This window comes from Platalea leucorodia (genome assembly GCF_965183815.1).
Source record: "Platalea leucorodia genome assembly, chromosome: 4".
Taxonomy (NCBI): Eukaryota; Metazoa; Chordata; class Aves; order Pelecaniformes; family Threskiornithidae; genus Platalea; species Platalea leucorodia.
The window spans coordinates 38697275-38723176 of NC_138826.1; the positions used below are offsets into that span (position 1 = coordinate 38697275).

Here is a 25902-nt window from a genome sequence, read left to right on the forward strand (position 1 = left end):
TGTTTAATCTTTAAGAACTCCAGCTAAAACATTGACCCAAGCATCAGTTGCTGCTTCCAAACTCCTACACTGAAGCTTTATTCCTTTTCCCTTCTGTGCTTTTCACACTTAAACATGTTTTTTTTTATCGTGGTTGTGCCTTTGAAGGTAACTGGGTTAATGTAGATTGAAGTTTTTTTTAATTTTCTAGATATATCTTTGCTACCCCTAAGCATTGGGGGCTGGGGGGAAAGATGAGACTGAAGTCATAATTTGAAACTTTTTTGTTAGAGCAAAGATTAGCTTTAGCGAACATATTTCTTCCCCTCCCCTTCCCAAATGTAGGCTGAGAGTCACCATGAAGTTCCTCACAGGTATAGGTCTTTCAGGGAAAATACCCGAAGTCTTGACAGTCCCATAATTACCTCCTGGGCAGTGTGTAAAGTCACTGGCAGGGATCACCTGGTGATCCAGGCTAGGTTCTGTCTTAGCACAAGTTCTTCTCTTTCCTCCTGTGGGCGCTGAGAAATACCTCCCTTATAGTTCACATGGCAATTCAGAATATTTTTCTAGAATTTCAAGTAGCTTGGCTAACAATGTGCCCAGTCCTTCTCTGAAACAAATTGCATGGAAATAACACGGATCACAGCTGGTTTAAGTGATTTAACTTGGCATTATCAGGTGGCAATTCTGTTGTGGTACTCGTTATGCTCCCTGTAACTGCTGGATAGTGCAGTGATGAGGTTAAATGAGGTGGGCAAATGCAGGTTAAATGATCTGTGATATCTGTGTTCTCTGGGCTCTAATTTTATTCAACAGCTAAAATGGGGGGGGGGGGGGGGGGGGGGAGGTTGATGCTTTCCCAAAGCAGAACCTGAAATCATACCTTCACAAGCAGAATTATTAACTTTAGGTTTTCTCCAACAGCTGTCTGAAGCTACACATAAGAAACTAACTTGCTGGGTGGCATACCAATTTTAACAAGGATTTTGTAAGCCTGTATTGGTGACCACAGCAAGATGAAATGACACCGCAGTTGAAAGCTAGGCAAAAGGCTGGTAACTGATGGGGAGGGCTACGGCCTGAGCAAAGAGCAAACTTGCTGGGGGAAGAGGGTAGAAAATTCCCGTCAGTTCTCGGGATATGTCTCTCTTAGCTCTGGTTACGGGAAGAGGGGCTGTAAGCACATAGCAATGAAGTGCATCCTGGTGTTAGCCTTGTCTTCAGTGGTGCCAACATGCAGCGTGCAGCACGCGGGCAGCAAATAGCTGCTGAAGTTACAGCTATGCAAAAACCTGAGCTTTTGCTTTCTGTTTTGGGGCTGGGTGCTTTTGCTTTTCCTTAAATCCGTAGCCTCACAGCAGCTGTTAGAAGCTTGACCAGCAGCCTGCCAGTATATCCTATGAATGCTCATCCCTCACCTTGTGCACCTTCTCAGACTACTGCCTTTGAAAGGGCACACGTTCTTCTAGAAGTCTTTGCTCAAAACATCCTGTTAGCTTTAGCCTTTCTCTAATGCTTATAGCCTGCTGTCCTCCCCTTGTGTCCTTGGGTGAAATGCAGGCTAGTAGATGAATTTCGAATGTTTAACAGAAAAATTGCTCTAAAATATTTATTCAGTAATTGGGTTGAATAGCTTTTGCTCTCCAACTTAATCAACTATTTTATACCCACTTCAGGCTGCAGGTAATAGACAGAACAGAATATTTTCTATCTTGCCTCTTTTGCATTATTTATAGCCTATTGTCTCTGTTCTCATTTTGCGAGATAAATGACCTCTGTTTTCAACAGTTAGGTTTGATTTATTCTTTCTTCAGCCTGTGTAATATTTAAACGATTCCCAGACAGTTTTGGAAGATAACTTCTCGAAGACACGAAGTGTAGGATTGCATTGATCTAGCATCCACTGATGCATCAAAATGACAGCATCCATTTGAGGGGAAAGCCGACCAAGAAGAACTTACATTTGAGGATTATAAGTTGTCTTCCACAAACTAATTTTTTTTTAACTGGCAATATTAGAAAACTAGTTCCTTTTAATCTTACCCTGATGACTCATCTACTCCTTGATACTAAAGGCTATCTAATACCAGAAGTTACATACTATGCTTCTTGGCAATATAACTGTTTTAAGAAGTTTTTCCCTGCGGTTTATCCTGCTTAGCACAGCAATTGCTTGACTCCTGTGTAATGCATATGCCCCATGCAATGATGTGAGGGACTGTGCTCCAAGAAGTGCCACATTTAGAGGTTAAATCATATAGATCAAATAATCATATAGAACAGAATACATAAAGATTGTAGGGTTTAATAGTGATGTCCTGGCAGCGTACCCTCATGCAGTGCGTAGTAGGACGGCTAAGGGTGAATGAGGAGTTTGGGGCAATAAAGCAAGAGCTGGTAGCACTGAGAATTCACCCTTAGTATAAAATGGAAGTTTATCAGCGAGCAAGACAAGAATGGTTATTTGGAGCTGGATGACGTGTTTTGACCTGTGTACTTCACGCTTTGAGTTGGACAGTCTCTTTGTGCTTGAGGTCAGTGTCAAATCCTCCCTAAGGAGGAATAAAGTTTATTGACTGGAGGAAGAGCACTTTCTGTGTGCAGGTACACCGATAAATCACATGCTATTTACCTGAATTACCTCTTTTGATGCTTTCCTACCTGAAATCTTTAATTTGAAAGAACCTAATGAACAGTTCAAGTGCTGTGCAGACAGAGTGTTGCAGAGAGTACGGCAGTGACCACTTGAGAAGTGACACAGCTAGTTTACACTCATTACTTAAAATAGGAAAAAAAATGTTTTCAATACAGAGATAACTCTTGAATGGCTCCTTATACAGGAGGATAAAGAGCAAGAGTGCGTGCATTGACACGCATGTGCCTGTGTTAGGGAACTGTTCTGCAGTGTCTGTTGTATTATTTCTCCATTTCTGGCAAGTACTTGAAAATAGTTTCGTGATTAATCAAACTGTTGATGTGCATCACAAAGCAGTGATCTCATGGCTAGACTTGCTTAGGAAAGTACTTTTTCAACTATTGTAGCAAATTTAGCCAAGCATTGAAAAACTTCAATTTTTTTTCTTGTTTCTGTGCCAGAAATTTTAACTGCATTAAATATCCTTGGATATCTTTCTACGAGCCAGTGATAACTTTTCTCATGTCCGTGAGCCAAGAAGCTAATGAAGGTTGCACAGTTCAGTAAAATATTTTTCTCGGTCTTGCTGCTGTAAGGAAATCGTTGTGGAAGTTTCCCTGGATTGTAATAAAGAGCAGTGAGCGGCAGAATGACAAGAGGCAAGGATACCTGAAGAGGGTGGACGTTATGAAAGCCTGTCTAGAGCATCACACTACGCGCAATACTGGGGTTAGGTGATTCACTGTGGGATGTACTGGGCTGATAACGCAGTACTGTCCAGATGTCTGGAAACTTGGGATAGTGGAAGTAGGTATTGGTTTCCTTCCTCTGATAAATTTGACTTCCAGTTCTAAAATGTTAAAATACTGTATGGCTGATATGTGGGAAGAGGAAAAGCTTAAGAATAAAATAACTGGCAAGGCTGTCAGAAGGCAGGCTGCTGGAAGGGGGAGGTTTTCACTTGCTAAGCACGTGCAAATGTGCTAGTGAAAAAGAAATGGTGAAGCTGCTATTTGTGATCTGTTGTCTGCTCCCAAAGGATGGGTTCCAGGCTCAGTTGCTGCACTCTTTCAGGCATTCAAGCAGTGTGCTCTGTGCCAGAGAGTGGGGGTGACATCTGCACATCTCTTTGTGACCTGTTGAGAAGCCCTGAAATGAGGTGTGCTAAGGGTCAAATGAAAACTTTCAGTGCAGTATAGAAACAGGCTTCAAGTTTGTACTTGGCATTTAGTAACTGATTCCATTTTGAGTTGTTTTAATCCTTGTCTCTCCTACTCGCTTCATACTCCTGAGTCTGGTGATGTGGATCTGCTTCCTTCCGCACACGTCACCACCATGAATTTGCTCCTGGAGAACTGCCACTGAGCTACCATTTCTGATGTAGCAGTATGGCAAATTCTTTTCCACTGTTTTAGTCTCCCAACAGCTTTAAAACAAACAAACAAACAAAACAAAACAAAACAAAACCAAACATTCTCCAAAACCCAAAATGAAGTACCTGAGCCTTTTGCTTCAAAGCAATTTGGTATTTCTGCATGTAAATACCCCCCCTTCCTCTTCTGTCATCTTTCTCTCCCAGGAACGCAGGGTTTGTTTTCCCTATGCAATGTGGTTTGAGCTCTGAAATATGTTAGTCTGTAGACTGGTGACTAGCAGAGGCATGTTCCACTCAAATTTCAAGCCAAAACTGGTAGCCCTTGACAAAACTACATAGGTTTTCACTTTGACACTGATTCTGTAACTCTTGGCCAGTCGTGCAGTTACAAGGAGAAAGCTTTAGCTTTTTTATTCCTGCCTGTCTGTATGAAGGGGAAGTGCATGAAATGCTTATGTTAGTAGGGTACGTATAGTATATGGTGTCATGAACTGTGTTTTGAAGATGCTGAGGTCAGAAGTGTGGTGGGGGAAGCTGGTAAACAGGGTGAGGGCAGCCTCTCTTGTACATGAGAAGTGCTAGATGACTGCTGACAGCTGATGAAACAGCTGCAAATGTAACGTATGAGGTTGCCCAATATGTGGCATAGCCCAACCGTGTATCGCTTCTTGTATTTTAGGTTTGCTCTGAAAAGATATTATGAATAAATCCAGATGACTGTGCTTTATTAGTCAAGTTCAAGACATGCCCGCTCACTGCCTTTCAAAGATGATTGTCTTTGGGATTAAGGACTCAGTGGGGGTTTTGTGATGCAGTAGAAATGCTCCGTAAAGATCTTTGCTTTTAGGTAGCTTTGGCTATGGAGAGCTCATGGAAATGTTCAGAGTGACAACAGAGCCACTGCCTTGTAGGAACTGACCCCTTCCACTATGCTGCCTGCACCCGACAGACCCGTGTGGGTGCTTTGAAGGTGTTATCACTGTTTTATTTTGCACAGAAATGGGTTACTGCTCTGAAAGTCTAGTTACCCCCCACTTTATGTTGGTCGCCAGTGGGCATGTTGTTCAGAACTGCAGTATGACTACAGCTTTAGCCACCTTTGTGTCGGGTGTGGATGCCATGTGGGCTCTAAAGATTTGTTTAATTTGTACTGAGGCCCTTGCTGCTTGTTTGCAAGCTGTGTTTGTAAAAAGAAAAAGCACTGGGAAATTATAATCTGAACTCTCTGAGAACTGGTTGAATAAAATCTCCCTTGTCCTGTATGCGTGCTTTACTTGTATCAGTTGCTTGCTACATAAAGTAAACTGGATGGTGTTCTCCTTAAAGGAAAAAAAATGATGAGAACAAATGCACTAGTACAGAAATATAAATTTACAGTAAAATAGTCCTCTTACTCATCCTTGATTTTTTGTTTGTTTGTTTGGAAGTATTAATGTTTATAATTTGGGGGGGTTACCTGAAGCCCCTAATTTTTTCTTCATAAACAACAAAACCAAAAAATTGTCTGCTCTTTCAGCTTGTGTAGGGCTCTACAAAATTGTTCATGTATTACAGTGACATGGATGTCCATGAGCTGCCCTAATAGTACTGTCTTTGATAGCTCATGAATTTGCTACTTGTTCTTGTTGATAGCCATTAAAGCTGCTACTGAATGATGGCTGCAGAAATGATGGTGGCAGAAGCTTGAAACACGACCACTCTCTTGTAAAATGTTGTTGTAACTACACAAATCATATGTGCTGTCAGCAACAGATTTTAAAATAAGCCAGCTGACTTTGAGTGTTTTCTCTTATTCATGCAGTTTGTTCCACGGCTGTAGTGGTCGCTTTTAAGATGGCCCTGGTGACTTCTACAGAAACGCTCTAACCTCCTGCCCTGAGAGGCGCCAGCAAACTGTATTTGGCTGACATGTTAAGGCAAATAGCTGCCGCAATTATCAGCAAAGCACTGACAGTCTGTGTTTGTATTTTAAGGTACAGGTCAGTAAAGGAGACCTTTAAAAGCCCATCTGGAATTTGATTTGGTTCCCCAGCTGTGTCAGGTTAGCTGCTTCTCCATGGCCCAGGGACTGTAAACTCTGCTGTTGTGGCAAAAAGGGGGGGGAAAAAAGGATTCCCAGGATTGGCTTGCAAGAGACCTTGGAGGTTTTTTTCTTCTTGCAGTGGGGTAAAATACTATAAGAAGCATTCATTGTGTTAATGCTTTAGTGATTTCTATCACGTGAGATTCCTTTTAAGGGACGTGGAATATCTTTGCTTGGTCTCTATCAGACTCCTCTTGTTCCCAGGTGCTGTAGCACATGGGAGAGGAAAAGAAAAGGTGCCAGTCACCCAAATGGCTGTTGTGAAATGTACCTTCTGTGAAGAGTAAACACTGACACTAGTTGAAAGCCTCCATTGTTATCTCAACCTTTACTACAAGCAAGCTCTTTGCTTTTTCTTAATGTTCCGAGGACCAGACAAAGCCAGTTACTGCACAGAAGGCAGCTAATCAGGGACGCTTGTCTGCTTGAGTGAACTGATGTTTCCAGCTCTTCACATGGTCCACTGTTATAAAAGAAACTTCGTGTGGCTCTGGCAGTTGGTGAAGCCAGAAAGCTGGTCAGCCCTGCTGCTGTACGGATGCTGTGCAAGTGTATGTGTTCAGGTGTACGTGTTTGCATAGCTTCAGTTTCCGCTGTCAGCCAAGAACTTCATGGGCCCATCTTTGAAATGGAGGCTTGCACGGCTGCTCTTTCTGTATAGCATTAGACGTAGGCTGCAGTGTATCTAGTGAGAATGAAACCAAATAACTAGGTGAAATTTCATATAGAATAAAGTAGATAAGAATTTTGAGGCAGCTCAGCTGAGCAAACAGGATCTGAATGAAAGAAGATACAGCTCTGAAATAACACTGAATTTTCAGGTGCTTTTCAGTCATGGGCCAGACTGCAAAATGCCTGCTGTCGTGGTTATAAATCCACCACTACAAAATCTGGACTTTGTAACTGCCTTTGATTGTTGTGCCAACAAGGAAGAACGACTTAGTGGTTTAGAGGCAAGATGTGCAGGGAACGAGTTGCTGAAGGAGGTAGTTGGCGACGTCAGTAGCTGTGGCTGCTGCAGCAGAAGGCCTTGGTGTCAGACTTGCAGAATGGCTCCTCTGTGCAAATTCATATTTGGACAGAAGTTTTCCTAGGAGAAAACAGCTGTTTTGAACTCACCTGTTGATGAGTCCTTGACAATCGGTTTGGGCACAATGACTAGTTAAATGATTTCTTACTATTTACTGAACTACTTAATTTGGGATCCTTGAAGGAATCACCAGGTGGAAGAGGTGGGAAAACACTCCCTTCATAGAACTTAGCTAGCTGTTGTGCAGTTTCTGAAATAAGCTTCTTGCTAGACACTGTACTGTCTAACTTGGTGTTCATTTGAATTAGTCTGCTTCCAAATAGATGTGACGCACAGGAGCCTTTTTCAGGTAGCAGCGAATGACTGAACATGTTATATTTCCTCCTAATGTGATAAACATGTAAAGCAGCATTTCAGAGTTGGAGCTGATGGGCTCTAATACCCTTTGCTAGAACATGCCACAGGAAGTCTCAGACTTCAGGGATGTAAAAATGAAGTAGAAAGGGTCTTTGCACAGTTGGTGCTTAAGTGCAGAAAACTGATGGTCTTCTGCTCAGCTGTTGCAACTCCTACCTATAGTAGTGCTGCTGAAGTTACCCAGTGGTGGTTCCAACATCTAGCTGTTGTGTTGTCTTTCACAGGTCACCTTCGATGCAGGATGCCAAGCAGGTTGGGCTAAAGTTATGGCTGCTTGTTTTGCCTCTGTTGTTAATGATAAAGCATATATGGTTCCCCAAGCACTGCTTTAACAGCTGTAGCCGTATGCCTATGCAATCTAAGGGTTGGTGGTTGTTTCTCTGGAAGACACCCCTCACCCCCTGCTAAAATTGAGCATTGCTCTGTCAGATGGAAAATATACCACATGTCAGCTAATGATTTGCTTAATAGTGCAGTTAAGCACCAGTGCAATCAATCTAGTGACAGAGTTAAAATTATCTCCTAATTACATTGAGAATCAAAGAAATCCTGGCTTGTGGGGGGAGGAGGAAAACAGGGAAAGAGATTGCATTTAAATGCAATTCTATGAAGGTTTGGGGCATAAAAGGAAGTTCATGTCACCCCATTAAGGCCAACCTGACACTTGTGTGAGTTACCTCTAGCCAGATGAGGATGAGCATTGTAAGCTTCTTGCTGGGCTGAAAATGATGTGGGAAAGCTTATTGAGATCTGTTTTGGGCTATGCAGGCTTTTTTTCCGTTTATCTTTCTAACTTCCTTTTACACAAAGTCCATGAGTACTTGTTTTTCTTACCCAGAAATAAGCCACCGCCTAAACCAGTAAGTGTCAGAGGTATTGATTCTTCTGTGCAATTCTTTTAAATGGGGGGTAGTGGAGCGGTTGTACAGCCCCTCGCTGTACGTCTCCCAGTACCCAAAAGGGTACAAGGTGGACCTCTGCAAAACTGCAGGGGCTTAGTTGTGACTTGGCAGCGTGGAGCTGGCTGTGAAAGAAATGTCCACAGGGGCTCCTGCAGCTAATACCAACTCCTGGTACGCAGCAAGGGAGCGTGATGCCAATGACATCTGTAATGTAGATCAGCGACGTAACAGCACCACAGCGTGAGGTTGAGCTGGCTTTGCATGCATGTGGCTTTCAGTCAGCAGGGACGAGGGGTGCTCTAACTTCCTGCTGTGATTTCTGGGGAGTTTTGGGGGTTTAAACATCATAGAAGCTGCCTCTGTCCAGGGAAATTACATACAGATCTGACACTTTGGTAAGAGGAGTTATTTGGACAGGATGCTCTCCTGGAGATACTGCTCCTTTGGTGAAACCAGGTATTTAATCTTCCTTTATTCCTTAGGCAAGACTTTCTGTCTGGAAGATGGAGAATTCCAAACCAGGAGATTCAAATTAGCTGAGTTAAGAATAATAAATGTGTGTGGGAAAACTCCCTCTCCCAGAAGAAGTCCCCTCAACTGCCACATGCTTTCCTACAAACTTGTCAACAGGTTTTCCCACTAGCCCCCAAAACCAAAAGGGTAGTGGTTGTTCAGTGGTCTCAGAGATGATGCTTCTGCATTTTTTGGTGTCTGGAGGATGGAGGTTTTGGCAAGCCTTTGGGTAATCCAAAGAGTCATGGTGTCAAACTCATTAAATTTAATGCTCTAAATTTAAATCCATCTTTCCTTTCTATAATAAGCAAGGAAGAAGGTGAGGAGATCAGCAGTTATTACTGATCAGACTTATTACTGTGTAATGTTGGTCTGTCAAACTTGCTTCTGTATTATTAAATATGTTGTATATATTGATAACAAATTGCACCTACCATGAGAAATAGAACAGGTCTCACTTAGAAATTTTTCCAAACCAATGACCACTAACAGACTGCGTTCTAGGCTGTAAAACTGTCACAGTATCTCTTTCTTATGGTTATTAATTAAAAAGTTAAAATACTGTGTTTTGTGAAGTACATGATGGTAGCAGCCCCCTGGTTGTAAGTAGGGGCTTGTGACAACTTGTAACTGGTGATGGTCTCATGCAGAAAGGCTGGAACAGGCCAGTGTTTTCTCGGTCTTTCCAATGCAGCTTAACTTTATAAATACCTTCTTAGCCGTTGCATGCCAAGAACCTCTCAGTGCCACCAAAAAAAAATAATCTACTGAACTTAAATTACTTCTGTTGCTCTTGTCTGTAGGCATATTAGAAACCAAGGAAGATTAATTCCAGTGTGGAAAAGAAATTTGTCCTAAGAGGAGAAGGGTATGCCAGTCACCCACCACCCATGCGTGATTTCACAGATGTATTCAAACTCTTGCAGTTGTAACTCGGTCTTTAGTTTTTTTCCAAGATAATACTGATGTTCTTGAATTACAGGAGCACAACGTACAGATAAGACTTTTTTGCCTTTTTAAATTAGCTTCAAAACACTGAAGTACACTGTTCCCACAATGAGAAAGGGCAAGGTAAAAGGATTCTGTTTGCTCTACAACCTCCTCATTGATAATAGCACAAGGTTATTCCAAATGCCACCGCAGAAATTGTGCTTGTGTGTGGACAAACCATGTCATCTTGTCATCCGCGTGGGATGTACCCTGGCTGAGTGGATTTGCTGTGTTTTCATATTCCTGAAAAAATACCGTTTGCAGTTGATGCAGTGTCCTGCTCTGCCGTGCAGCGTTGTAACAAGGCTGTGACCTGCATTCCTTCCATTTTGCTGCTCTATGACCATGCTAGCTATTACTTTTCAAGCCATACTTTGTGCATGTTTTTGGTTTCCATCATGACTGTTTTCCCTCGGAAATTAGCTGTCTTTGATATTTAATCTGGACTTGATATAACTATTGCTGGTTTGTGTGTCTAAAACAGTGGTCTGCTTTTCAACTGATTTTTTTTTTTTTAATTTTTTTTTTTTTTTTGCATCTAGAGCTCTTTTATGGAATTGCCTAGTATTCAGCTGGACAGCCACTTAAACTGCTTGCATCCAGCTATTTTATTTCTTTACTACTTCTCTTAATGCTTTCTCAATGGCTAATGTGTTCTTACTGCTGTGCTGAGAAAGCCGAAACTTTGTGCGCTATCTGAATCGGTTCGAGCGCGCCATCAGGGGACTTGGTCTCTGCAAATAAAAACCTGTTTGGTTGGAAGTGTCTGGGCCTCATACCTGAACTCTTAACTGGTAATGCCTTGCTGTTTTCTGCCTTGTTTTAGTGATAAGCTTTGTCTATACTAAAAAAAAGAAAAATTACTGTCATAAGAGGAATCTGCTTTCAGTGCCTCAGGAGAGTATTTCTGGACATGCAAGCTTTTAGCAGATAGGGTTAGAGATAATCGGGACTAGCAGCTGTGCCAGCTAATTGTGGTTCACTTACAAGTTGTTTTGATCCACTTCACCCATCAGTGAAGTAAAATAAAGCAGGCAGGGATGAAAGAAACCAGTTGTAAGAGTCCTAAACCCAACTCATTCTCCCTTTGTGTCTGGATCTTCTAAGTTTGTTGATAAGTATTTTGGAGACAATTGCAAGCTGTGGCTCGGTGCAAGTACAAGACTGCAAAACTGTGAACCCAACAGACTTCACAAGCACAGGGCTGCTTTGAAGACAAGGCAGAGTCCTACCAGTATGTTAGCTATGGAAACTTGCTCTCTCCATCACGTTTTCACTCAATACAGCCAAAACAAGACTACATCAAGACTCAGATGGGAACTCTGACCTGCTTTAAGATGATGACATCTTAAAGTGGGAAGTGGCCTTACTGTATAGGAACTTCAGCTTTTCTCATTAAGGAATGACCCAAACTGACTGACTGGTCCTGGTGAAGGTCTTGATAAATCTTCTGGTGCGTGTAGCCTGTTCTCACTTGCACAGGTGAAGTCCCTGCGATGCAGACAGCATAACCGAGTAAAAGTGTAACTTGTCTCCAGTGCTGTGGTGGTTCTGTAGCAACTTGCTTGCAAGGCCTGGGTGGTTGTAGAGGGAAAGTTTTTGGCTCTTTGCTCACCATCTGACACCAAGGCAGCGGATGAAATCGTTAGAAGGAGGTGTGTGTCTGGGAAACTGAGGGGGCTTTTACTCAACTTGCATTAGCACAGGCTGCGGACCTGTGTGTGAGGTGGTAGACGGGGCCCTTCGGCCTCTTTAAGACTGTCCCTCTAGAGAAGCAACCTGGGATTCGAGGTTGAAAGAACTTTAAGTAATAATTAGCATTGGATTAAAGGAAAAGTCCTGGTTCCAGGTCTATTTACTGCAGTGAGAAAGCATTGAAAAGGTTCTTAGAAAGAGAAGTATGGAGAGTATCCTATTCTGCCTGAGCTAAGCCAGCCTCCTTGCTTGGATCGAAAGCGTATGTTTTGAAGTTCTTACCTTGATGCCTGTCCCTTTGTGTTTTTTCTGCAGAGGCTTTTTTGTGCTTTCATGTGTATATTTAATTTTCCTGAGAAGAATGATTCAATTTTCATTAACTAGCTGAGACTGTCAATGAAAATACAAAGTGTAAAGGTGTCTCTGACAGCTTGTATAATTCAGAGCCAAATTGTAAATTGCCTTCTTCTAGGCCACTGAACACCTATCACAGTATATTAAACCCAGTTTAATTGATTTGGAAAAGCTTTAAGGAAGTGACCTAGCCAAAGATCTCCCATTACTTCCCATTCCAAATCCCTCTCTCCCAGGATAATCTCTTTTCCCAGGGCTGTTGATTCTTAAATGGTCTTAATGACTACAAAAATTGTCATTTTTTTCTAGTGTGTTGTTTCCAAGGGTTCTCAGTCTCTTAATATGAATTAAGCTTCAGTGTTCATACTGGAAAGAAGTGTGCACTGCAAACCTTTTGTAGCATGCATCTCTGATGTGCGGTTTACAGACTATAATTTGGCAGTTGGTTCAAATCGGCTTTTCAGGACTGGCTGTTGAAAACTGATTTGTTTTGTGTTGGGTCTTCCTTGTGTCTTATTCTTTGGATGAAGCTGCAACAGTTTCTGTGCGAAAAATTTTTAGATGGTTAGAGGTATAAACATGGTAAATGTTATGTTCTGGATTTTTAAAACAGAAGAAAAATACTTGGGCTGAAACAATCTGAAAAAATTGTAATTAAAATCCTACTAAAACAACCCTTGTGATCTGGATGATATAGAATTAGTAGAAAACAGTATTTTTAAACCGAAAACCAAACCAGAACCAAATGTTTGGGAACTCCTTTCATAATGCTCCCCTATAATCCTATTTTATCATGTGTACTGGTAGCGGATACTTGTTAACCATTGAAAATGTGTAGGAAAGTTCTTGGTCTGTTTTCTTTAAGGTTCTTTAACTAGTGATTTAACTTAGATGCATTGACTTAATTAATAATTATATAAACTAAAGGTGTGTTTGTGCATAGTGCATGTGTCCATAAACCCAGTGTCAACTCCTTTCCCTAAGATAAAGGAGGGAGGTCCAGGAAGTGACAGAATTAATTGGCGCTGACGAGGGCCTGGCCACAGGCTCTGCAGTGGCGCCTAATGGGGAGAAGCAGCCCTTCGTTAGGGTGTTCAGCCTCTCCTCCCACCGTGCTCAGCTTGAAGGACACAACTGAGCTCAGTCTGAGGACAGCGCTGGCTGTCAGATGAAATGATTGACTTTAGCTTTCCTGAAACTTTGTTTAGCTGTTAGTACCTCTGTCATGCTTTCATGCATTGAAGTATAATTACGTTGTTCAGTTTTGTAGCACAGTAATTCCATGCAGGAGATGCTGAAATGAATAGCTTTGAGCTAGTGAGCACTACTGGGAGATACCATTACAGTCCTTTCCTTTATCAGTGGTCAATTAAATAAAAACCTTTAGATCTCTGGATCTCCACCTTATTTTCCTGGAGGTGACTGATGATGGTCAGCGCAGGCACTGGAGTTCCAGTCAGACCCATTTGCTGCTGAGGTTGGGAATAGGTGAGTTTGGAGAGCAGTCCCACAGGTGATTAAATGCTTGCCTCCTCCAGAGGAGCAGGACCAAAGTGGCTCTTCTGTGTGCTCCCTAGCCAGGCTGGAACTGTAACACAACACTGTTGAGGAGCTTGGGAAATACCGCTGAGTTTGCGTTTCCGAAACTACACAAAATGCTGTTGGGTATCATATGGCTGTTCTTTGTGCTGTACAGAAGGGGTCAACCCCAGTTTCCCATCTCCTCGCAGAGACGTCAGGTGAGATGAGCTGAGGAAAGTCTAACTGGGAAACCTTCAAAATTGAATTTAACATGCTGTTTAGATGTCAGGTTCAAAACAAGTGTGTGTTCTTAATGCATTTCATTAGTGTGTCAATAAAGATCTGCCTCTGCAGAGCACTGCCTTTCACTTGTGTTTATCTTCTGCTGAGTTGCCTTCTCCAGGCACATACCTGTGGCACACAGTAGGTGAGCGTTGCGCAGTTTCCCCTCTCAGGGTGGAGGTGGGAGGCCATCCTGTGAAATAGTAAGGTACAAGGTACATCGTTAACTAAAGGGTATTAAACATTAACATATAGGGATATTAAGTTCGCATAGAAGTTCCCTTGATCTGTGGTCTGGTAGCAAAATGAAACAGTGGTCCTTAATGGCTTTAAAATATTAATGTATTTTTGTTGGAATTTTTTTCATTTTCTTCTGTTGCTCTTATGACGATAATTTGCCAGGGAACATAAGTGATTTAGAACTCAGAGTTGTACAGTAACAAAATTTATGGCAGATAGCATATCTAGGGGAAAAATGTCAGGCATTCACTCTTAATCAAATGGAAGATTTTTTTTCAGGGCTTCATGGTAAGACATGTGCGGGACTAGCAAAAGGATTGATTTTTACTGTACTAATCACACGTGGTAGTGAACTGATGCAAACTGGACATAGACAGCAAAGAAGCATGCTGAGCTGAATGTCCAAAGCTTTGGTATTTCTTACAGAAGAAACCTGGCCAGTGTTAATTGGCCACAGGTATTTGTAGCTGTTTATCAAACGTATGTTTCTTGTCTTAGGACCTGAACTGAATGTGAGAGTAACTGTAAAATTTGTCTGGCGCCTCTGGGTGTTAAAATACTTTTAAACTCGCCAACTAAGTGCCTCGTAAAGGATTCAATCGTAAAGCTAATTCAGTCTCCACACTTTACCTGTAAGGCTCATCATCTGAGAGAAGGAACTGCTATTTGTCTTTAATGCTTGGACTGAGTTGATGTGACTTTGTTGGGTACAAAGGAGCTGCCTCTTACTGTCCAAGGCATTCCTCCACCAAGACTACTTACGTTTCTGCTCCACCAGTTCCCTTTTTGGACCAAACCCAGTTAAGGTTAGATAAAGAGATGAGATTTTTTTTGTGTGTGTGTGTTCTTTCTGGCAGGAAAATGAGCAGGAAATTGATGGTGTAGGACTCCCCCAGTACTGGGATGTACTGGGCTGCTGTGGCTTGCAGAATGTTGTGCCTCTCTATATTTCAGAGTGTGCAGCTTCTCTGAAGCTGTACATATGCTGGCACTGACTCCAAAGTCTGCAAGAGCCTGCTGTTTCTTTTCAAGAGCTGAAAGCAAGGTTCCCTCATTTCTGAGTGTTTTTTTTTTTTTTCCCTGGAAAACCAGTGCGAGTTGGCTGCTCCCCAGCATGCACTGAGGCAGAAGGAATTTCCTTGCACTTGTGGAAATCTCACTTCATAACTCTGCTTATTGTTTCATTCTTGATGTTGTACGAGCCAGGGATGTGTCAGTTAGCTGCTGGTTCCTCGCTGCGAAGCTCTTTGTGCAGTATGGCAGCAAGGCGGGAGAAGAGGGGTAAGAGCTCTTCTTTTAAACTGGCTATGACAAAGACAAAAGGAATTGCCTAATGGGGTTGATAAGTGCTAGAGGCAGAAAAACAAACAAAAAAACCAGACAACAGTAACCTGCCCTGGGGGAATCGCTGAAGGGAATCCATCTGATTCTTTCTCTCTGGTTATACGATCTTCAGCTGTGAGTGGCTGAGGGAGACAAAATTATGAACCCTGAAATCAGTGGGATCAAAACTCACTAAATTATTCCAACTGCTTTTTAAACCAGTGTTGGAAGCCCCTTTAATTTGAGAAGAGAGGTACCATCCTTTTCGGTACAGGAAGATTCAAGTAATGAATCTGGAAATTAGGGAAGGGAATTCAGCTCTGCCTCATCTTTGTGCTCAGGTTTAAAGCTGACACAGGCTTAAATGTAACATGGTATTTTGTTTGGTTTCTGTTTTTCAAGTCTTCAGAATGCAAGGGAATTAAAATTCTCAGCTTTTTTCCAGTAACCATGAAGGCTGTATTAAAGAAATGGAATTCAAACCACCCTACTCCAGGAAAGCAAAAATGTTTTCATAGTGAAACTGTGATCTGGCATCACAAACTGCAAGGGAGATGTTGCAGCCCTGCTTTGGGTTGCTTGCTAGAGGTAGGGAGGACTGCGTAAAGTTTGGATGAAAGAGTATGGTGCCTGGTGTACTGTGGCTGTCATCTGTTTCAAGTAAAGTGCAGGAATAGTGTAATTCTCTAAGTTGTTGACATTTGCAATAAATGTAAGAATATAGATTGAGAAAAGGTTTTGGTTTGCATTTTTGTTTTGGTTTGAGTTTTTTGTTGGGGGAAAAGTGGTGTGGATGGTGGCAAGGGAATCGCCTGTTAAAAGCAGTAGAGACTGCTTGACCAATGTGCTTAACATGTCTGTTAAACCTTTTCCTTTTCATTACCTCCTTTTCCCTCTCTTGCTCCCAAGAGGCTCTATCGAAGCCATCAAAAGGAGTGATGTTCCTGTTTATAAGACTCATGGTTGCAGCATCTCCACAGCAGCAGTAACGCCTGGGAGAAAGGCGCAATGAAGAACAAGGAGCAGCTGCTTCATCCCTTTTTTTTTTTTTATTTTTTCTTTTCTGTAAAGAATTAATCTCCTTCCTCCTACCCCCACCTCTTCCTGGACACTGTGGATTACCTGTTTCTTTTTAGGCAGATGGGCAAAGGAAGCAGGATGAGAAGGGAATATTTATAGCTCACCTCCTGTTTATGTTCCTTTCCTAGCAGATGTGATGAAGCTCTGTACTAATGCTGGAAGAAGAGAAAATTCAGGCAGGAATGAGAAGTGTGGCAAATGAAGACCATTTGCTAATGTGTAGGTCGTACGAAGTGCTTCCAAATGCAAAGATTAACACTTCCCACATCATACTGGCATTGCCTTTTTTGTGTCCGTCCCCTCAGCCTGATTTTAAAACAAAAAAGAAAAACAAAATCAAAGAACGGCACTGCAGTTCAGACAAGTTCTCGTTTGCTTGACCTTCATCTGCAGAAACATTGCCCTATGGAGGCAGTGGGTGCGAAATGTTCTTTTCGGGACAAAATATGACCTCTTGAGTGGGATGTGAGCAAGGGCGTACTGGCTAAGAGAACAAGAAATGAGTTCAAGCCAGTGGGATTTAATCAGGCAAGTGCTCGTGTCCTGGGAGACAAGCTGTATGGTTTAAAAAGGCAGCAGTTCGGTGGTGTTGGAAACCAGGGAGAAAATTGTGCTCGGGGTGTGGGGCTCCTTTGCCGCAGCCGTGCTGCAGGAGCATGGCTCCCAGGTACAAGGGCTTTCCCCGCCACGCTGCTCTCTCTGGCCAAATGTTTGGGGCTTTTGCATGCCAGCTTGCTGCAGGGCAGCAAAGCAGTGTGGTTTGAGCGTTACCCTTGCAAGAGCAAGCGCTGTTTTATTGCATACCAGGCTCTCAAGCAGAAGCACGGTGCATACCTTGAAGGAAATACTTCACATAATATTTGCTATACGAATGTATCCAGAGACCGCAGCAAAAAGTTGGAGGAGGTCTTTCATACAAGGTTACTGATTTGTTGAACAAATGCTGGTAAAGTTGGGCTCAATTTCAGAGGAAGATTGAGATTTTTTTTCAAAGGGAAATCATGGAAGCAGGCCAAGGTGTCCAGATGTCTCAAAAGAACGGAGGTGGCAAAGAAGGGGATGAGAGATGCAGGCAGAGATCTCCAATGCCAGACTGGCCCGTTTTTATGTCTTTGGAGGTTTCCGAGGATGCTGAAGAAGGCATCTGAAATTAGCAGGGCTGCGCCTGGGTGCTGGCATCAGCAGGATCCCTCTTCACTGGTGTTGCAGGGGTAAGGGCTGCCATCAGGTCTTCTCCTTGTCCCCTTGCTGTCCTCAGGCCCGTGTGAGGGACTGCTGTAGGAGTCTTCCTCGTCTGGGGACTGAAAAGGTCGGTGCTCAGAGCCCTGCATTGGTTCATACCCGAAGGACGTTATTTGCAACCTTTGCTTTAATAGTTGCTGCATTGGGTGCCCAGGGGGCTGGCAGCGGGGCTGGGGGTCTCTGAGGAGAGGCCGGGGCTGCCTCAGGCCGGTTCCAGCAGGTTCTGGTGGCCCCTGGTGAGGCACAGCCCAGCCCCTCGGCCCTCGGCGATGGCGTCATGGGGAAACTGAGGTAAGAAAGGGGGAGAATGCTGGAAAAAACGGTTGTATGTACTTAAATCCCGTAGGAGCTTATGTACTGGTGTAAAAATATTAGTGGTTTTGATAAGTTACTCATCCTGGAGCTTGGACAGCAGATTTCTGATCAGAATACAGTTTCACTCTGTCTCCCCTCTGCTTTGCAAACACAACTGGTGTGAGAGGGAAGCAAAATGGGAGGACAAAAAGGACTTAAAATGAAAGTAGAGAGATCAAAATGTAACAAACTGGGTACAGGAGTAGAAGTAGTTGGAGCACTGAAGTGAGGGAAAGGTCGATAAATGGAGCTCTTGAGTACTTCAGAGGTGGGTGGCTTGGGTTACCGTGATTGTTCGGGGAAGCTCACAGCAATTTTTGTCACTGAGATGCTAGCCGGGAGGTTTTAGGATAACCACTGTTAGAGCCAGGAAAGACATACAGTTTTTCATGCTGTGAAAGTCAGGGTAGAGAGGAAAATAGCTGTTGCTTGTTGGAAAAGGTGAGCTGCTTCATGTCTGACTTAAGGCAGCCTCATTTAAAGGAGGCCCTTCATAAATTGTAAAATACATGTTGCAGCTGGCACTTGCAAGTGTATCTCTTAAAGATTTCACTCATGGTAAGAAATTTTGACACGGAGAATGCTCTCTTTCACAAAAGCTCTGCAGCTTTTGCTGCACTGGTATTCCAGGCAATGGGTTAGCAGCATGTTTTACTTGTGTTCTAGATTAAAATATTCACCTTTTCCATGCTTGGGGTGTTTTCTTTCTGGACAACTTCTTTTCTGATTTTATTTAGGGTTCAGAGACTGGGTACCCCAAAGTTGTTACCGTTCTGTCGTTGATAGTTACACAAAATGCAGAACATGAGCTCTGCCAGATTGCTCCCTCTTTTCTCATCAGAGCGCACTCGGTAGGTAAAAGGCTGTTTTTTCCAGTAGGGCTTTGATTAACTTTGTCATACACATAGAACTGAGATAGCTACATTAGGACCTATAGAGATGCTGTTATTTTTAATCTTTGGGTTGTCCAATATAGACCTTGATAAGGCTGGAGGAAAGTGTTAGTTTTAGACAAAGGACTGGGTTGGTTTTTTTTTTTTTTCTCTTGCTCCCATAATCATTCTGGGAGCGAAGCTGCTGCGTACCCCGAGCCTCTTAACATGCATCTTACTGCAGGTAAGACAGGAAACAATGGATTGAATTCCTGCATCTGTTCTCTTGAGACCCAGAAAGTTATTCTGGCATTTAAAGCTTCTGATTTCAGTGGTCTGGCTTTGGCGTTTTTCACGCTCCCAATACCTCTTATTTTGGAAGTGGTGGACAAGTCTGTCTCAACTGAAACCTGGATGTAGTTATTCCACACTTGGTTGCTGAAATGGTGAGCTGTTGACTGTTTACCTGCAGGCAAACGATTGTAAGATCTGGTCAGCAAAGCTTGAAACAAGTTCCTCTCCTCTGCCCCGCAACTGCTTCAGTCCTGAGCCTCAGCCTTCTGTCACATTTCTGCATAAAGCTGTTGAATTGCAGACATTGGATAAAGGGTTTAGACGTTTCTCTCTATCTCAATTTTAAAACAACAGCCACCCTTCAAGAATAAAAATGATTGATGATTCCTTAAGCTCTCGCTAACCTTGGATGGCAGGAGATGTCATTTAGGTCTCTGCTGACTTAGAGTTCATTTGTTCCTTTTTTTCTTTTCCTAACCAGTAGAGACTGTTTTCTTAGATAAGAAATTTCGAACAGCAGCATGTATTGCAAGGCGCAGTTGAGAACTGCAGGAGTGACAGATACGTATAGATTAACCAGTGTCTCTTTCTGTAAAACGTAATGGCACCATATTGCTGTGGGGTTAATGAAACATAGAGTTGGTTCAGACCTGAACCAGGGTGAAAGAATTGTCAGAGAGGTTAAATCTGGGGACACCTCAGCTTTTTGATGAGTCGCCTAACATGCCCTGTTTTTCAACTCGTTTTGCCTTTTCCCCTGTTCTTGCCTGTATTGTATGAGGGCAGGAGACTTCTGGAACAAGCTTATACCTGTCAAATGCTCATGGTTTTAAGGTAAAGTCTTTGCAGGTGCTAGCTGCTAATATCTTTCAGTTATATAGCTGTTTTGCAATGGAATAACAGTGGGTTTAATGGGGTTTAGGATTTTCTGAAAACTGCTACTAGATTTTTGGGCTGCCGTGAAAATCTGGTAGAAAGGCAGGCTCTTGATGTGCAGTGTTTCAAAAATAGATGATTAATGTCATGTAAAAAGGAAGAGTAAAGCAGTGAAAAGCATGTATCTGAAAGTGCCAGCTCTGCCATGGGACTGGGTAAAACAAGTATATATAAACAGTGCTTTGTGGTAGCATTCTCTGCCAGGAGGCTTTGTGTGGTACTGTATAAATTCTGCCCACTTACTATTGTATGTGGTCTGATACTGTTTTTAGAAGGATTAAAATTGAAGTTGATGGTTTCAAATAGGAAAAGGTTTTTTTAATTTTTTTTTATTTTATTTTATTTTTTTTTTAAAACTTCCTATAGAGGTTTCCCCTCAGGTAAAATTTGGTTCTGAAAATGGGCTTAGATATGGTGTGGCTTCTGATCATTGAAGTTTCTGACTTTTTTCATAATATAATAATGATGCCAAGATAGTGGAGCTTGATTTGTCCAGGATGTGAGGTTGTATCTGTGTTTTGCTTGGGTATTTTTGAGTTTTAAACCTGTTTTTCTTCAGGTGTGTGGGAGTGTTCCTAGTTGCTCATCGGTAGTACATGGGTGTCTGTCAGTCCAGATGACTTGCTATTTTTTCAAATTTAAAAAGGCAAATTTGCCCTTTGGTTCCTGACATATAGGGTTTCTTTTAAACATTATTTTTGTCAAAACATGCAGCTTCCCACTTAAGTTCAGTTACAGCGGTTTAATGCCCAGTTCTCTTTTCCTGTTAGCTGCCTGTTTGACTTGACTGCGGGAAGCTGAAAATGCAATTGCAATGAGAAAATAGAAAATGACTTGACTGATTTTTCATTGTCAAGACTGTGAGAAAAATGGAGTGTAAATACAGCACAAATGAGAGTGAATTTCCAGAGCTGTCAATGCACTGACCACCTGGACTGTAGGTCTTGCTTTCAAGACTAGTGTAGTTGAAACTATCCTCAATTTGCATAGCAGGCTTCAGAAGAAAAGTGAAGTAGCAGATAAAGCTATTTTAAGTAGATTATTGAAAGCAACCTCCCAAAATATGGGGGTCTGGACAACTTGGCAGAGAAATAATCAACAGCTTGGGTTTTGTTTGTAAACTTCTATTAGAAATTTGCTTTAAAAACAAGCCCTACCTGTGAGATACCTTTATAGAACTGCAGTTTTGCCAGCTGTATTTTAGAAATCAGCAAACAAAAAACCCCAGACCATAGGAATGCCCATATTGGACTGCAACTGTTGAAAAATCTGAGTGCTAGTCACTGAAATATATACCACCAAAGACAGATGAGAGCTGGTGTTGTGCCTTACTCTTTTTTTTTTTTTTTTTTTTTTTTAAAAAATTGGGCTCTTCTGTGCCAGAATTGTAAGTTCAGTGGTGGAGGAGGGTTAGTATGTAACTAGTATAACTTATCCTAGAAGACAGACTTTAACTCAATCTGATTCTAGATTTTCATGAATAAATTAGTCCCTTGCCAAGGCTGCAGAACATACGAACCATTCATGTGCTTTCTTTTTATTGGGCTCTTTTTTTATAGCTTGGTATCACAATATTTGTTTTTTATCTTGAACAATTTGTTCTTCTATGAACAGGCATCTTTACTACTTGTATCTTAGTTTGGCTTCCGTCTGTAAGGACAAGAAAAAAAATACATGTCAGCACAGGAAACAACCAAAGAGAATGAACCTCTTAATCCACAACTCCCTAGCCCTCCCCCACCGTTATGCCAAAACTTCTTTTTTTTTTTTTTTTTTTTTTTAAAAAACCTTTAAAGACTGATGCTGTTTTGTGATTTCTACTTTCCACTTCTGTGTAGTAATCTAAATTGATTTCTTAAAACTGATTAACTCAATGCGGCTTTAAAAAAAAAAAAAATATATGGAAGGAGAAAATCACAGCTGTTCTGTTATACCTTCTCACTTTAAACTGTGTGCGTTGAGAGTGAGGTGTGTAGAGGTGAACTTGGCTGAGGGGGGAAACCCTACTGGGTGGCAGATGGTAAGAGAAGAGGCTGTTCTTGACAGGCGCTCCTGGTTTGTGGCTACCCCCGGGGCGGATGGGAGGAAATGCCTAGCCGCAGGCATTGGGGTAGGTGATGGCGGGAGGGGGGACAGGAGGTGGCACTGGGGTATGATTCTGCCAGACGAGTGGCACTGAACACTTGTCCTTTTTGCTGTGCTTGTATTTTCTAGGTGCATCAGAGGCTTTCTCCTTGGCAGAGTGTGAGAGTGGTCTATTGCAGTACTGTAGTGCCCTCTGATGGTGAGTATTGACATGCAGAAACTCTTGGCTCACTTCTGACTTCACTAACTTAAATCGTGTTCCCTGACCCCCTTCTGTGGTTGAGGCTGTTTTAGCTAGGAAGTAATCCGCTTTTGAACTAAGGGAGTGACAGGGAACAAAGTCAGTCAAGAATAATTAAGGAAATGGTCAACTTTTCTAATAACTGTCCTTACGAAACCAGGCAGGCTTTATAAAGAAAGATGTAATTGTGTGCAACTGTCCAAATTTTTTGCCAGACTTTTTCCTGCTGTAGCCATGAGGTTTGTGATGCCTGCCTTCCAGGGTACTGTGTGCACTGTTAACTTCATGTAATGAAAGTGCAGTTCATACCAGCTACTTGCTCAAACGATTGAAAGCACTGTTTGCTGCAGTGAATAAGTTGTGAAGCCAAGGCAATCTTTGTTCCTTTATTTAAATTCTGGGACAGCTCAGACATTAAGCTTTTTTGATAAGGTTGTCATAACGTAAAGCAAAAGAATGCACTGGTGGAACTTCAAAAATCTCAGTATGCCAGAATGCAATGAGGAAACAAGCAGCTTTGAGGTTGTCGCCTGCTTAACATCTGCATGCTGTGCGCAAAGACTAGAGCGCTTATGCTGACTTGACATAAGCAGTTAGTGGATCTCCTCCCCATTAAGGCTTGTTAATAAAGCCTAAAAGCTAATAAAGTAAAGGGTTCCAGCACAATTGCTTCTCCTGCCAGGACAGCGAGTATGTGCAAACACAAAGAGAGCGTGACTGCTGTAGAGAATTCAAAATGAAAACCTGAAGGCTTAAATAGGTAGAAGTGTAGAGGACACAAGTAAGGTTGAGAGGATAATGTAAGTGTGTAGCTACTTGCCTGATTTGATTTTACCTCTCCTCATATTGTGCTTGAGTGTTTCTCTTGTTATTTCTTCCAATAACTTCGCCTTTACCAGTAGTAAATGTTCAACACTGACTTCTTTGGCCACACCCTTTTTATTTTTTACTTACTGTACCTTGTTTTGGCCTAATATATTGCTTAAGTTGTTCTTACCCAAGAACAGAAATCTTTAAAAAAAAATACTAATGACCTGTTACTGGTACACATACGGTTGAGTCAAAACTTTGTGGTGCTTGGATGGAATTCATACCTCAAAGCAACCTCATGCTTCATATAGCGTATAAAGCTTTTTAAATCCTCCATGGCCTTATTTAGCAGCATCCTTGGCCAGGTTGTAGGTATCTGTAAGTGCAAGCGAAATACACTTGTATACAATTAACTTGTCCCATGTATTTAAATACTGGCTTGAAATTTAATCAGTGAAGATTAGCCAAAATGTTAGCTTTATAATTAGTGAAATGCCAAAATGGTTTGTCCACTTGTGGTTGCCCTTATGCAGGCAATCCACAGGGCTGTCAGAGCAGAGGAGAGCAAGGCAGACAACCATATCGCAGTGTCTTGTTAATAACTTTTACTGGAGCTGTCTGTTGCTGTCTGCTAGGTTTGTGTTATTGACACATCCTCTGGATTTTTTTCTTATTTTTTTATTTGCCTCTGAGCTCTTCCCTCTCCAATGCAGTAAAAATCTGACCAGACATTACTTGTGTGGGAGGTGATGAGAGAATCAAACTGGAATTATGGACTTTCTCCACCAGTGAATTATGCTAGAAAATTACTTTTACAAGCTTTTTGTAAGGAAAACATAAACCAGCTGTAATTCTGGACTTACTGAGCTTGTTCGCTGAAAGAAATAATTTGGTCTTTAATGCTTCATCTAGGCTGGAAATCCTCAAGAAAGGTTTTGTGTGTGCTACCAATGCTGATGACTCTTGGTGCAGTCTGGCCTATTGTGTTTATCACTGTGGTCTCTATCTGGTCTGTGGAGGGTTAAAATGCTGCAGGGCTGGTGCTGGTAGGCACTTCCTCCAACGCTGGCAGTCACGGAGCTGCGGTGGTTGTCTTGTACCAATGGGGATACATGGAGAAGTGTTGGCGCAAACATTATCTGTTCTGCTCTACAATAAACTGGCTCACTGCCTATGTAATGAAGGTAGCATTTTAAATAAAGAATGTTTTTCCTGTCTTGTAGTTATGTAAGCAGTACATGAGTTAATATGTGTATATTACATAAGTTGTATACAACATAAGTTGTATACGCTGCTCGCAGAACCAATTAATTCAATACTTTAGAAGCTTAAAATAGCCACTTTAGCATGTTGATCTGAGCCTGCTATCACAAGTGTAGCTAATGCTAATCTATTTCTTACCAGCCTCTTGCTCAAATACTTGAGTGAAAGAATGCAAAAATCTGATAGCTGGTGTCATAACAGCTGCTGATAAGGAGCTTAAAATTCTGTCTAACTGTCCAAATAAATTGGCAGTTTGCTTAATTTTTTTTCAGTAAATATCTGACTGTTGTCTCCGAGTTTTAATCTTCGAAACACTAAAGCTACTCAAATCCTGTCAGGTGTCTGAGTCTCAAGAATAGGCATTTATAGGTTTCCAAATACTGGGGTCTCTTGGGGTGCTTTAGTCATTGTAGAAGTCCATACTTGGTCACTTCCACCTAGTCTTTAAAGATGAAATGAGGAGCTCTTTGTCAGCACTGAATAGCAATCCCCTGGAAGAGGGGAAAAAGCCTTTGCATGCTTGATTCAATTCATGAAGGCATGTGACAGTAAACTCAAAAGCCCGAGAGAACTCTTCTGGCTTTGTAAAAGCGTACCTGGCACATCCTTTCTCAACATCCATGACCCTCCGTTTTTGGAAAGGCATGTTGCCCCAAGACTTGTCCTAATATGCAAATGATCCTCTGATAAATGAGTTCATCGGGCAGCAAATCACTGAAAGGGGAGGTATAAAGGCTGTTGGTGGCAAAACTTTCTGAACAGTGGCATGCTGAGAAATAGTTTCTTTCGGTAGTTAAAATTACATTATTTGCTTCTATTTCTACTTGCGTTGACTTCTTTGACCAACTAGCTTTGATGTTAGCTACTTAAATTGACTTGGCGTGTCAATATGTGAGTTAGATGAGTTTAGATGGTGTGGTTCATGTAGTTGGCCAAAGCTACAACAGGTAGGAATACTAAGCCAGATGCAGTGTAGGTGGGTGTGACTGCACAGTTCTTGAGACATGGCAAATGCTCTGTGCAATAAAAAAGACCTTACGTTTTTACATAAGAAAAATACGTAGCAATCTAAAGTGAATCATTTTTAGGTGTGCTGCTATATCTTAGCAACTACTGCACTGGGAGAAAATTTCCACTGTTTGTGACTCAGTAGAATATGAACTCTTAACTTTTTTCTGTGTATGGATATCCTGAAGCACACAGAGTGGGCTTTCTTTCTGGCAGGAAAATAACTAGCTTACAGTTCATACAGGTGACTACCATAAATTTTAGGAAGGTGCACTGAAATCCTTAAGAATGCTCTTGGAAAAGCTCCTGACGGCACTAAAGAAATGGAAAATGTTGTTTTATCTACACCTAAGTAGTAATGTCTATCTTCTGAAG

The 25902-nt window shown here is 41.9% G+C and overlaps 1 protein-coding gene across 1 annotated transcript in view; it reads left to right on the forward strand.

Annotated features, from left to right (window-relative positions):
- Positions 1 to 25902, forward strand: part of MCU (mitochondrial calcium uniporter) — a 92952-nt gene that overhangs the window by 57496 nt on the left and 9554 nt on the right. The window contains exon 2 of the mRNA XM_082309807.1: positions 22335 to 22404. Coding sequence (XP_082165933.1) covers positions 22335 to 22404 — 70 coding nt within the window. The remainder of the gene's footprint in view (positions 1 to 22334; positions 22405 to 25902) is intronic.